The 12,146-nt window shown below is 42.9% G+C and overlaps 1 protein-coding gene across 2 annotated transcripts; it reads right to left on the bottom strand.

The window, feature by feature from the left end:
- Positions 1-2,078: 2,078 nt before the first annotated feature.
- On the bottom strand, positions 2,079-11,810 carry ccdc78 (coiled-coil domain containing 78). Of its 2 annotated transcripts, none has more exons than XM_058995969.1 (15): positions 11,563-11,810; positions 10,980-11,111; positions 10,792-10,878; positions 10,306-10,485; positions 9,466-9,639; positions 8,542-8,592; positions 8,361-8,449; positions 7,999-8,077; positions 5,516-5,641; positions 4,678-4,883; positions 4,152-4,326; positions 3,941-3,978; positions 3,361-3,442; positions 3,094-3,194; positions 2,079-2,856 (listed from the first exon to the last, which is right to left on the bottom strand). In XM_058995969.1, exons 1-15 carry the CDS (start codon positions 11,635-11,637, stop codon positions 2,730-2,732), a joined length of 1,722 nt encoding a protein of 573 aa, XP_058851952.1. In that variant the 5' UTR covers positions 11,638-11,810; the 3' UTR covers positions 2,079-2,729. The 2 variants fall into 2 exon arrangements, with proteins under 2 accessions (XP_058851952.1, XP_033908173.3); XM_034052282.3 differs by having other exon boundaries at positions 3,941-3,981.
- Between the last annotated feature and the right edge of the window lie 336 nt (positions 11,811-12,146).

The raw sequence follows: 12,146 nt of genomic DNA on the forward strand, positions 1-12,146 counted from the left end.
GCTTCAACAATCAGCAGACTAGTCCAGAGAAACCAGGAAACCGGCTCTGTGAGGGACAGGCCACATCCTGGAAGGCAGAGGGTCACCACACCAGCACAGGACCGTTATGCTGACTGTTGCATTGTTCAAGCCAACCGGTGGGGCGGTGGAGATGTGATGATGTGGGGAGGAATTTCCTTAACACAAGAACGTCTTTGGTGCAGATTGAGGGCAACTTTACTGCTCAGCTATACATTGACAAAGTCCTTGAGGCAACAGTTTTTCCGTTCCTGCAAGCCAATCTGGAAGTGTCGATTTTCCAGCAGGACAATGCAAGACCACACAGTGCTAGGATTACAATTGCACGACTTCAAAGAAGACAATGTCGAGGTCTTGCCGTGGCCAGCTTTTTCTCCTGACCTGAGTCCAATCTGTGGGACCAAATCGCCAGTGCCATCCACAGGAGACAACCGCGACCAGCCAACCTTCTCCAGCTGGCTGCAGCTGCACAGGAAGAGAGGCTGATCAGGTCTATGCTTCAACGCTGCCAGGATTGTGTTAATGCTCAGGGAGGTCATACCCGATACTAACTTTGTAATGTTTTCATTTTGACAGTGCGTCACGTTTCATACTGAAAACTTAGCATGATTCTTTGATCTGTATTTTTGTTCACATTTTCTGTGATTCTGTTTGATATCAATGTTTAAAATATTTGATTAAATCCATTAGACCTGAGTGTTGCATTTCTTTTGTGCATCAGTGTTTTATTAGAGCCGTTAAGCACTGCGTTTGATATTTTATAAAAAGCTAACATGCGTTTGTTGTGTGCGCCAGCAATCCCAGTCACTGGTGTCCAATTATTCTGACAAATGAGCCTTGTGTTAGTCTCAATGCAGAATAGCTGTTGGTTTGCTGAATGCACGGCCATTGTGCAGTGGATACTGACAACATGGATTTTATGGATTATCATAGTTGAAAAAGATTGTATAACTTTAGTGTTTATTTTAAAAAGATGGTCTGGTATGGGGTACATTTTCACAGTACAAAAGACTTGAGTTAGGTGATACTTGTGTCGCTGCTAGTTTAGCGTGTGTTGTGAATAAACCATGCCAACTCGATCATAAATCCTCCAGAAACAGGGCCGGTGTCACAGAAAAAGTCCGCCCCTGTAACCTGCCCCCCGGCGAATCTATTCTGAAACTGAGTCTCCCCCCAGGAAACAAACTTGCCCCCCCAGCCATGAAATAAATTCACCACCTTTATAAAATGTCCTCTAACACATGAAACGCAGGTGGTAATAAATTGATCTGTGCGTGTTTGCTTATATTATATGAACTGTACCCTGTTATTCTTATACTTGAAAAGACATCGAAGATTTTAATTGTCTATTTATTTAAACAGGGTACAGCTCTGGATAGTCCAGACCAGTACAGTGCATGGTTACATTACTTATACATTCCCACCTCAAGCAAAATATACAAACACAAATACAATATGTCAAAATAAACATCATTAAAAATATATCTATTATTAATTATATTATTAATATATATTAAAATAATTATTTAAGGGAGGCTAGATGTATTTTATTAGCCAATTGCTTTCCTATTTTAATTTAGACTTTCTTTGAATATTTACAGATCCATAGATTTTTTGGTATTTTAATTAATTTTTATAAAATGTAATTTCGGTTCACGGGACATCTAGTATGACTGGACAATACAAAATGCGCCGAAGATTAAATTGAACTAACCCCTACACTTCTAATACTTTGGGGTTAATAAAGTCTGTGATCTATATATACACATAGAATATAAATGCAATATATCTAGCTGTATTTCCTGAAAATGACTGTCAGGAAATAACTGCAATTTGTTAATTAACCTCTGGGTGTCACTATTGTGCCAAATTGGCTTCTCTCCATTCTCAAACAAGGTAACGGAAACAGGTGTATGTGACGTGGTTTGATAATTAATCAATTAAGTAATTACCCTCCAATGTAAACGAGGGAATGTGTGTAAGTGAGAGAGAGAGAGAGAGAGAGAGAGAGAGAGAGAGAGAGAGAGAGAGAGAAAAAAAAACCCAAACAGGCAAGAAAACCACTGGTGTGGTTTAGTAGTTACTTTGTTTTGTAAAAAAAAAACTTCAATAAAGCCTTCAGCCATTTTATTCATCCTGCACCAACATCGGCCACTCTACCAGTCTACTATATATAGTACGTAACACAATCACTACATCAGTATACAGTAGACTAGCTAATCTGAACCACTTGGTACTTGTTACATGTTCACAGTACTGATTGTGACTTGTACCATACTAAAAATGCCTTGTCTAGTCTATGTTTTATGCTCTTTCAACTTATATTTCATCAAAAGTCGCTTATCAATATTTGAATAAAATTACACAAAATAATTCTGATAAAGTTTGGTTTCTACAGCTGCTACAGCATGTATTTTGTTATGATCATGTAGTTTACAGGTTTTAGGTTTATTGGTTTATAGGTCAATTTGGACTAGCTGGAGCAGCAAGTGTCTACTGTACCGTAATCATATATGTTACTAAAATATATGTATACAATCATTATTTGGTGAAACTCAAGCATACATTAAGGGTTGAATTGATTTCCAGATTTAAATTTCTTTCAAGTGCAATCCAAGAATATGATCCAGTTTTAATAACAGAAATGGAGATGAAAGCATCATTGTTTAAAAGAGGAGTTTTGGTTTAGGTGGCACTGGCACCCCCTGGTGTCAGAGCTCGTAGCTGGTGTTCCTCTTGGAGCGGCGCAGGAAGCGGGGATCGGGGGCGTCAGCGCTAAGTGCGCGCCCCGTCTCTGTGCCCAGGAGCTTCCGCAGACGAACTACCTCTTGCTTGTACCTGGAAGAGAAGAGGACAGAAAAGGGGAGAAGCTTGGATAGGAAGACATTTGGCTGTCTACTTAGGGATCTATTCATTTAGACCACTGTCCAGTTTGTTTACAGCTATGTTAAGTTCAGAATGCAAAATTGATTTTAAGAAAATTAATTTAAGTACATGTTGATTACAAGGCAATCAGGGCAATTTTGCAAAGAGACCTAGGCTTTGTCTGCCCCTGTGTGTGAACTGGGGTGTTACCTGGCCAGGTGTTTATCCACATAGTCCTGAAGCTCTAAGACCTGCTCCTCAGCAACCGTTGCCCGGGTGATCAGCTGTGCGCGCTCCCTTTCAAGGTCCTCCTGGGAAAGGGGAAGTTACGAGAGTGAGACAGGGTGAACTGTCCAGACCCTACTGTCTACACAGCCGCAGAAAGAGAACACAGGTTCAAAAAAATCACAGTGGAAGGGTGTCCCTGAAGTGGGTGGATTACCCAGATAGTATGGGTGAATTTTGGGTTCTATTTACCTGGGTGGAGTGGGTGAATTCTCTGAGCTGCTTCCTGATGTGAGCCCAGGCATCTTCAGTGACCTTCCCTCCTGGCCCTGCCCTAAAAGATATTCCACACATTTCAGGTCTGTATCTTCTCTTAAAGAAATGCAATTTGCACCAGTTTTTGTTAAACAGAAAATCCTGTTACAAAACGAGTAACAAACAACTTAAAGTTAAATAATGAACATTTTGTATCATTAATAAATCTGTCCAATTGTATCATGTTTAAACTTTTTACTATGAGGTACTTTTTAAAATAAAGTGACATATGATGGACATCTGTTCAGGCTTTGTCTCCAAAGCTCAGTGAGTGATTTTGCTGAAGTTTTTTGTGGCTGCAAGACTAACACTGTTCACTAGACATCATATTGTTCAAGTTCAAGCTTGTTCAAGGTTACTTATCCAGCATGTAGTATAGCTGAGCAATTAGTGAAATCAGTCCTTATTCCATCTGCTACAAAAAATCAGCATATACTGTATATCTACCAAATGAAGTTGCGTGCTTGTTATTTAAAAAGAAAATAAGGCACGGTGCAGAACACATGAGGCTACTTACTGAAAGGAAACCTGTGTGCTGTGGCTCTCGGGAACTCGCTGCTGAAAGACATTCAGATCAAATGTCAGTTCAGAGAACTGGATCAAAGGAAATCTGTATAGAAACTCTGGGCTGGGCTGCAGTGTGGAAGGCAGTGGGTTTGAGTAGCTCAGATGTTAGAGAAAGTGCTGGACTGCTGTGTGGAAGGCAGAGGGTTTGAATGTGTTTGTACCTGCTCACGAGCCTCTCTCAGCTGTGTCTCCAGCCTGGCCTTGTCCTCTCGCAGTCTCTGCAGCTCTCTGCTCTTCTCTTCCTGCAGGTCGTTGTCAGGAACACTAAAGTGGGACTCAGGTGGGCCGGGGTCCAGGCTGTGCTCCTCTAGTGCCAGGATCTGCTCTCGCTGCATTCTGTAAGAGAAGTCAGCTTCACTTACAAGGACCCAGAGGGCTCTACAAATGTGTCTTACTGCTGCTTTTGACACTTTACTAACACAGCTCCTGAAAGTATAGATACATTTTATGGGTGCTATTCCTTATTTGTTTTGAGTGCAAATGACCTCAGTCTGCCATTGTCAAATAATGAGCTTTTGGGTATCGTAAGGAAAGGACAGCATCAGTCTGTGGTTAAGTTTCCCTAGCAGGCATTTGCTGGCAATGCATTACTTTCTTTTCATGTAGAATTGGCAAAATACCATATGTGGTTATTTTTAAAAACACAGCTGCGTCTCCTGTGCTTTCCCCATCTCAATATCTTCTTACCTGTATGCTATGAGCAGACTTTCATGGGTTCTGAGCAGGTGCTGCAGTCTCTTTTTGTACCCCCGGGCAGCACTGGCGAGCTGCTCCTCTCTGGTCTTGTATGAGGCTTTGACGTCCTTCAGCATGTTATCCACGAAGCTCTTCATCTGAGAGCGCTCTAGAGGCGGGCGACCTGCCCCTGCACCCACTGAGCCATCTACATACTCCTGCAGCCGCACAAACACCAGACTCAGAGTCGTGCTAACCAAAGCTTTGAAAGACATTTCCTTACCTATTACTAGCACTAGAAAAAGCATCACTATGTTTAGTTCAGCATAAGTAGATTTCAAAACTACAACACAGACCTGATTACCATTATAAGTAATGTAGTTCAAGATTAGTGGAGACCAGTCATACCTGCTGCTTCCTGGTATCTTCCTGTGCTACATGTCTGCAGGTGCAATAAAATGTCATAACAGATTCCCATGCCTATTTCAGGACAGGTGATTTCCAATATAACACCTTTAATTGTTTAGTCATAAGGAGTACTGTGGAGAGAGTCTGTGAGCCCCTTACTAAACAGAAGTAGGACAGGTAAGTTAATATTGGGGTGCAGGGTGCCTCTTATTGCATGTCATTAAGTTCAGTTCGGGCGACAGAACTGCAGACAAAGCTGGCTGCTCTCAAAAGAGACACCCTTCACACCATGTCATATCATAAATAACAAAAAGAGTTCATACTCCGGAATTGCTATTAAACATGTTTTACTTTCTAATTGTGTTGCAGTATTCCATGCACAGGATGAGATGTACTGGAATGTGAGTGAGAGGGAGCCCCGTGTGCAAGGAGCTGAACTCACCGCGATGTCCTGGAGGTAGCGGAGAAGCCGAGCGCGATACTCCTCGTTGAGCTCTTTCAGTTGGAGCTGCAGCCCCGAGTTCTCTGCCTCAACCTCCTTGATCTGACTCTGAGAGCTGAGCAGAGCCTGCAGCACACAGGAAACACAGCACTGCTCACACACCAACCAGCTCACACAGGGAACACAACACTGTCTCACACACCAACCAGCTCACACAGGGAACACAGCACTGCTAAGTGTCTCACACCAACTAGCTCACACAGGGAACACAGCACTGCTCAGTGTCTCACACACCAACCAGCTACTCGAAGGAAGGAGGCTGGATTTAAAGGCATCAGTGCAGTAAATACGGCTATTCTGAGGCGTCTGATAGTCATGGATTAAGCTCTATTCCTTATTATTCCTAAAAAGACAATATAACATGTGCATTATGCTGATGCATACACCTTTGTTTTGTTTCCAAAAAACAATAAATAGAAAATTATTGAAAATTTCCTCTGGAGTAAATACTTAGTGCACCATTGCTTTTTCCCCAAAAATAAAATAAACGTCAAATTTAATTCATGTATTTAAAAACCCTACCAGCCCAACATACAAACATGCTCAAATTTGTTGGTACCCCTCCACAAAAAACGAAGAATGCACAATTTTCTCTGAAATAACTTGAAACTGACAAAGTAATTGGCATCCACCATTGTTTATTCCATATTTAATAGAAATCAGACTTTGCTTTTGATTTTTTATTCAACATAATATTGTAAATAAGAAAACAAATGAAAATGGCATGGACAAAAATGATGGGACCACTAACCTAATATTTTGTTGCACAACCTTTAGAGGCAATCACTGCAATCAAACGTTTTCTGTAGCTCTCAATGAGACTTCTGCACCTGTTAACAGGTAGTTTGGCCCACTCTTCCTGAGCAAACTGCTCCAGCTGTCTCAGGTTTAATGGGTGCCTTCTCCAGACTGCAAGTTTCAGCTCTTTCCATAGATGTTCGATAGCATTCAGATCAGGACTCATATAAGGCCACTTCAGAATAGTCCAATGTTTTGTTCTTATCCATTCTTGGGTGCTTTTAGCTGTGTGTTTTGGGTCATTATCCTGTTGGAGGACCCATGACCTGCGACTGAGACAGAGCTTTCTGACACTGGGCACTACGTTTCGCTCCAGAATGCCTTGATAGTCTTGAGATTTCATTGTGCCCTGCACAGATTCAAGGCACCCTGTGCCAGGCGCAGCAAAGCAGCCCCAAAACATAACCGAGCCTCCTCCATGTTTCACTGTAGGTATGGTGTTCTTTTCTTTGAAAGCTTCATTTTTTCGTCTGTGAACATAGATCTGATGTGACTTGCCAAAAAGCTCCAGTTTTGACTCATCTGTCCAAAGGACATTCTCCCAGAAGGATTGTGGCTTGTCAATATGCATTTTAGCAAATTCCAGCCTGGCTTTTTTATGTTTTTCTTTCAAAAGTGGAGTCCTCCTAGATCTTCTTCCATGGAGCCCACTTTCGCTCAAAAAGCGACAGATGGTGCGATCAGAAACTGACGTACCTTCACCTTGGAGTTCAGCTTGTATCTCTTTGGCAGTTATCCTTGGTTCTTTTTCTACCATTCGCACTATCCTTCTGTTCAATCTGGGGTCGATTTTCCTCTTGCGGCCGCGCCCAGGGAGGTTGGCTGCAGTTCCATGGACCTTAAACTTCTTAATAATATTTGCAACTGTTGTCACAGGAACATCAAGCTGCTTGGAGATGGTCTTGTAGCCTTTACCTTTACCATGCTTGTCTATTATTTTCTTTCTGATCTCCTCGGACTACTCTCTCCTTTGCTTTCTCTGGTCCATGTTCAGTGTGGTGCACACAATGATACCAAACAGCACAGTGACTACTTTTCTCCATTTAAATAGGCTGAATGACTGATTATAAGGTTGGAGACATGTGTGATACTAATTAAAGAAACTAATTAGTTTGAAATATCACTATAATCCAATTATTTATTATCTTTTCTAAGGGGTACCAACAAATGTGTCCAGGTCATTTTAGAATATCTTTGTAGAATAAGCAATAATTCATCTCTTTTCACAGCTTCTTTGCTTTATTCTATGACATACCAAAGGCATGCAAGTATACATGATAAAATAGCTTTTAATTTCATCACTTTTTAGGAGGAATGAAGCATTATTTCAATGAGCTGTAAGGGTACCAACAAATTTGAGCACGTCTGTTTATCCCCAGATTTTGATACTTGTGATAAACAACATCCTTACCAAGTTTCATCTCATTTGGATATTCGTTCTACATAGATCTGAAAACGTCAGTGCGCCGGACACACACATCGGTATAAAAGGTCACTGGTGGGTTGTTATAAGTAGGTTTGTGTGCCCTTGAAGAATTGTATGCAAGTGGACTGTTTCAAACAGTGAAGATAAATGTTGCATTTGCAGAGGAGAAAGAGAAAAGTTTACGGGGGGCTATGCTCACCGCAGACTGCTGGGCCAACTTGTGCTGCGTGTTGCGAATTGCTCTCCTGTTCTCTTGCAGCTCCTTGCCCATATTCACCCTGAACACAAACACAGTACTATCAAACCTGGCACTGTGCACAAAACATACAAAACAGTACTCTCCATGATGGTCTCACAGACTAGCACTGGATTTATTTACAAACTTGTCATTTCCAATTGTTCTCCCTCAATACTATACCTCACTGTAACAGAGACCCTGACTCTCCCTCAATCTGTACCCCTCTATACTGTAACAGATCCCCCGACTCTCCCTCAATCTGTACCCCTCTATACTGTAACAGAGCCCCCAACTCTCCCTCAACCTGCGCCCCTCTTACTCACACTTTATCCTCCAGTCTATGCTGCTGCCCTTCGTAGTTCTTCTTCATTTTCTCCAGCTCATCTTTGATCTCATCCTGGTTTCCCAGCAGCTGGTAGGACAGAAGAGACATTTATCCAAAATGACACTTGCAAAAAAATATATACATATCAAAATATCAAATAAGAAAATAAAGAGACTTACACTTCTCTCCAGTTTCCTTCGCTCAGGTTCAGAAGCCATCAGCTCCTCTGGCTGGAAGGGAATGCAAACAATAGAAAAGGTCTGTAAGAATCAGGTCCTATAAGGACAGCACTCAGCGACTATAGACCCACACTCGCAGGAGGGCTCCGGACTACAGGAGGTGCAATCTCTGGAATTAGGAGAATGAGAACACAACTTCTTCCTAGGAATTAAAGTATTAAACTGTACCTGTCATTAGTAAACCATCACTAAAGCAATTGATTTCACAGTATACTGTGCATACAAGTAGTGTCAGCAGTCAAAAACTACCTCATGCGAAAAGTTAAAAATGGAAATTGCTTTATTTATAACAAAGTATTTTACTCCCTTAGCTTCGGGAAACACAAAGGCCAATGTAGCACTCCCTGTGATGAAGACCAAGATTTGAAGCAGCAAGCTCTTGATCACATGGCATGCCCGCACTCCACATGGTAGTGCTATGAGTCACCAATTATTATTTCCCACCAATTTTCTCACATTTTGCAATGCCCAAAAGCTTTTCCCCCAACTGCAGCAATTCACCACAACCTCAGGAGACCTGAACATTAAGTGGGCTTCCTCCAATCCCATGACCAAGCCGATCCCAGCGAGCTACCTACCTCTGGAGGACAAAGGACAGCCCTGCAGGTGTCTGCCTTTGAGTTCACTGGGCGCCTGGCCAGCAGGGTTCGCTATAACAGTCCCTACTGGTTTTGTCTCCCATCCCACGGGAGCGCCAGAGCCAATGCGACACTCCCTTCAGAGTCCCCAGTGAAGACTACATCACTCAGCCAGGACGCACACCTGCGCTGTATGACTCACCCTGCACACCACGCGGCTGTGCTTCTACCAGGTGAGCCACTCAGTGACCCCATAGCACCGATTTCATTTTGACTGATGCGCTACCTTGATCCTCCTAGAGGAGAGGCGGCTCACCAGCGCCCGCACTCTCGCCAGCTCCTCCGCTGTCTCTGTGTACGCGGCCCGGGACTGCTCCTGGCTCTCCTGCTGCTTCAGGAGGATGTCCTGGGCCTTTGCCAAGCTCAGCAGCTCGAAACTCAGCTCATCATTCTTCATTACCTGCAACACAGCACAGCTCAGTAAAGCCCAGCATAGCACAGCACAGCACAGCACAGAGCAGCATTTCATATCACAGCTCAATACAGCACAGCACAGCACAGCATAGCATAGCACATCACAGCAAGCTCAGTACAGCCCAGCATAGCACAGCACAGCATAGCTCAGTACAGTACAGTACAGTACAGTACAGTACAGTACAGCACAGCTCAGTACAACACAACACAGCAAGCTCAGTACAGCCCAGCATAGCACAGCACAGCACAGCTTAGCTCAGCACAGCACAGTACAGTACAGTACAGTACAGCACAGCTCAGTACAGCACAGCACAGCATAGCTCAGTACAGCCCAGCATAACACAGCTCAGTACAGCACAGCACAGCTCAGTACAGCACAGCCTAGCATAGCATAGCATAGCATAGCATAGCATAGCACAACTCAGTACAGCATAGCATAGCACAACATAGCACAGCTCAGCTAAGCTCAGCACAGCACAGCACAACACAGCTCAGAATAGCACAGCTCAGCACAGCACAGCACTGTGCTGGTCACACTGAACTCAGAGCACCTGTGCTGTGCTGGTCACACTGAACTCAGAGCAGCTGTGCTGTGCTGGTCAAACTGAACTCAGAGCAGCGGTGCTGTGTTGGTCACACGTCACTGACTCACCTCGTCATCATGCTCCTTGCTCAGTGCCAGGTAGTTGCTCTTCAGGACAATGTATTCGTCAGCCAGCTCCTTGTGGTTCTTCTCCACTGCCTGAACACGCCCTCTAACCATCTCCCTGTCCCGGGCCAGCTTATCTCGCTCCATCTCCAGCTCCAGCATGTGGTTCTCCAGAAGCAGGATCTGAGAACATTGAGTATATTCTAGTGTCTAAAGAGCTGTACTGAGCAAAGCAACAAGATGCTAGTATGCACAACCTGTTCTGTCCTGTTTTTATACTCTCCATTATGCATTATGGTTAACCTTTTTCTCCACAGTTGGAAAGTCACCTCACCACTGCAATATAATATAAAATAATATAGTATTTCATGCTGTGTAACATACAAGCTGATTTTTACTGACTCAAGGTCAGAGCAGCAAAACTACTTGTGTTTTTTTTATTTTATATATTATCCCACCAACAACATCTAACGTGTGGTGGAAAGTGACCTTGTTCTTGAGCTCAAAGTTCTCCGCTTCATACTGTTCCCTCATCTTATTGGTTTGTATCTGCAGGTCGATGAGGTCCTTGGAGATCTGGCAAGGGGGTGACAAAGAAAGAATGTATATGAAGATTTTATACGCTGACAGACCCATTCACGGCGATGACAAGTCTTATGTTTCACCCCCTCCTCTACCTTGAGCTTTTCTTCCTCGCTGAACACCAGTTTGGAAGACAGGTCAGTCTTGGATCCCGCCAGTTGCCCCAGTTTGCCCTGCAGCTCCCCCAGTTTGCCGAACAGTCGCTCATTCTTGTCCCGCAGCTGGACCTGAAAGAGAACAGTTAAAGTAATTGCAGCAAACCAAAACATTCTCAGCATATGTGAATTGTGATTAAATACAGTGTGTCCCAAACTGTAGTCTGTGAACAGCCATTTTATAATTCTTATGTGATACATTTTTTTTCATTTATTTACATGATACTGAATCATTTTCTTGAACAAGCGCTTGTCTGCCTGATGTGACAAAGTGGCAAGAAGTCTTTGAGGAGAGCTAAAGCTCGATCTAAAGTTGAGCACACAGAAGGGCAAACTATTGAATAATGCTACAAATAGACCCCCTCTGAAATTTTTTTTTTAACCCAACATGATTAAGCAGATTTAAATACATGAATAAATACTAAATGTACTCCATGCATTCAAACAACAGGCCACACAGGTTCAACCTAAGCAATTCATACCTGCCATTAACCACCAACACCCCTGATATATTTGGACTCACGTTTTCGTTGGTTAGCCGGCGTATCTGGTCTTTGAGTTCGTTATTAACACTTTCCCCATCTTCTTTCGAGCCCATGTTAAACCCTGGGGCTACTTTCTATACCAATATTCACGGTTTTTCTTCTTTAATATTATTTAAAGGAAACTGCTTTCCTTTCTAGATCTGTTGGTTTGCTTGGTCACGTTGCTATAAACAATTGTTGCTAAGACCAGGGCAAGAGGCGTCCCCTTTTGCGCCAGTATTGTACCCGGCTCAAACACAGGCACAGGAAAAAAAGGATAGGACAATGTTGTCATAGATGGGCGGAGCTGAGACAGTGTCGAGTGCCTGTAGCCCAGAAAGGATATGCTTGCTCTGATTGCAGAAGGGAATAGACTCGTGACAAGGCATACATTTTGCAGGTGTTTTGCAATGACTACTCGAGTCCAGCAAAGTTTGAGGAAAGGCTAGAGTCAATAAAAAAACACCTGCAAAATTAATTTGTACTGTTCTTCAATAATGGTTATAAAAAGAGGTATCAAAAAGGGGTTGTTAGTTATATAGAGAATCGTTATATAGCATATTCGTTATAACGAGATTGTAGT

The sequence above is a fragment of the Acipenser ruthenus genome, chromosome 22, assembly GCF_902713425.1.
Source record: "Acipenser ruthenus chromosome 22, fAciRut3.2 maternal haplotype, whole genome shotgun sequence".
NCBI lineage: Eukaryota > Metazoa > Chordata > Actinopteri > Acipenseriformes > Acipenseridae > Acipenser > Acipenser ruthenus.

Excerpts from the sequence above, each read along its gene's own strand:
- ccdc78 (XM_034052282.3), bottom strand. The coding sequence starts at position 11,637 with ATGGGCTCGAAAGAAGATGGGGAAAGTGTTAATAACGAACTCAAAGAC. Across the intron at positions 10,879-10,979 it reads GCGAGGAAGAAAAGCTCAAG|ATCTCCAAGGACCTCATCGA; the intron begins GTAGAGGAGGGG and ends CCCCCTTGCCAG. Across the intron at positions 5,642-7,998 it reads AGTTGGCCCAGCAGTCTGCG|GCTCTGCTCAGCTCTCAGAG; the intron begins GTGAGCATAGCC and ends TGTGTGCTGCAG.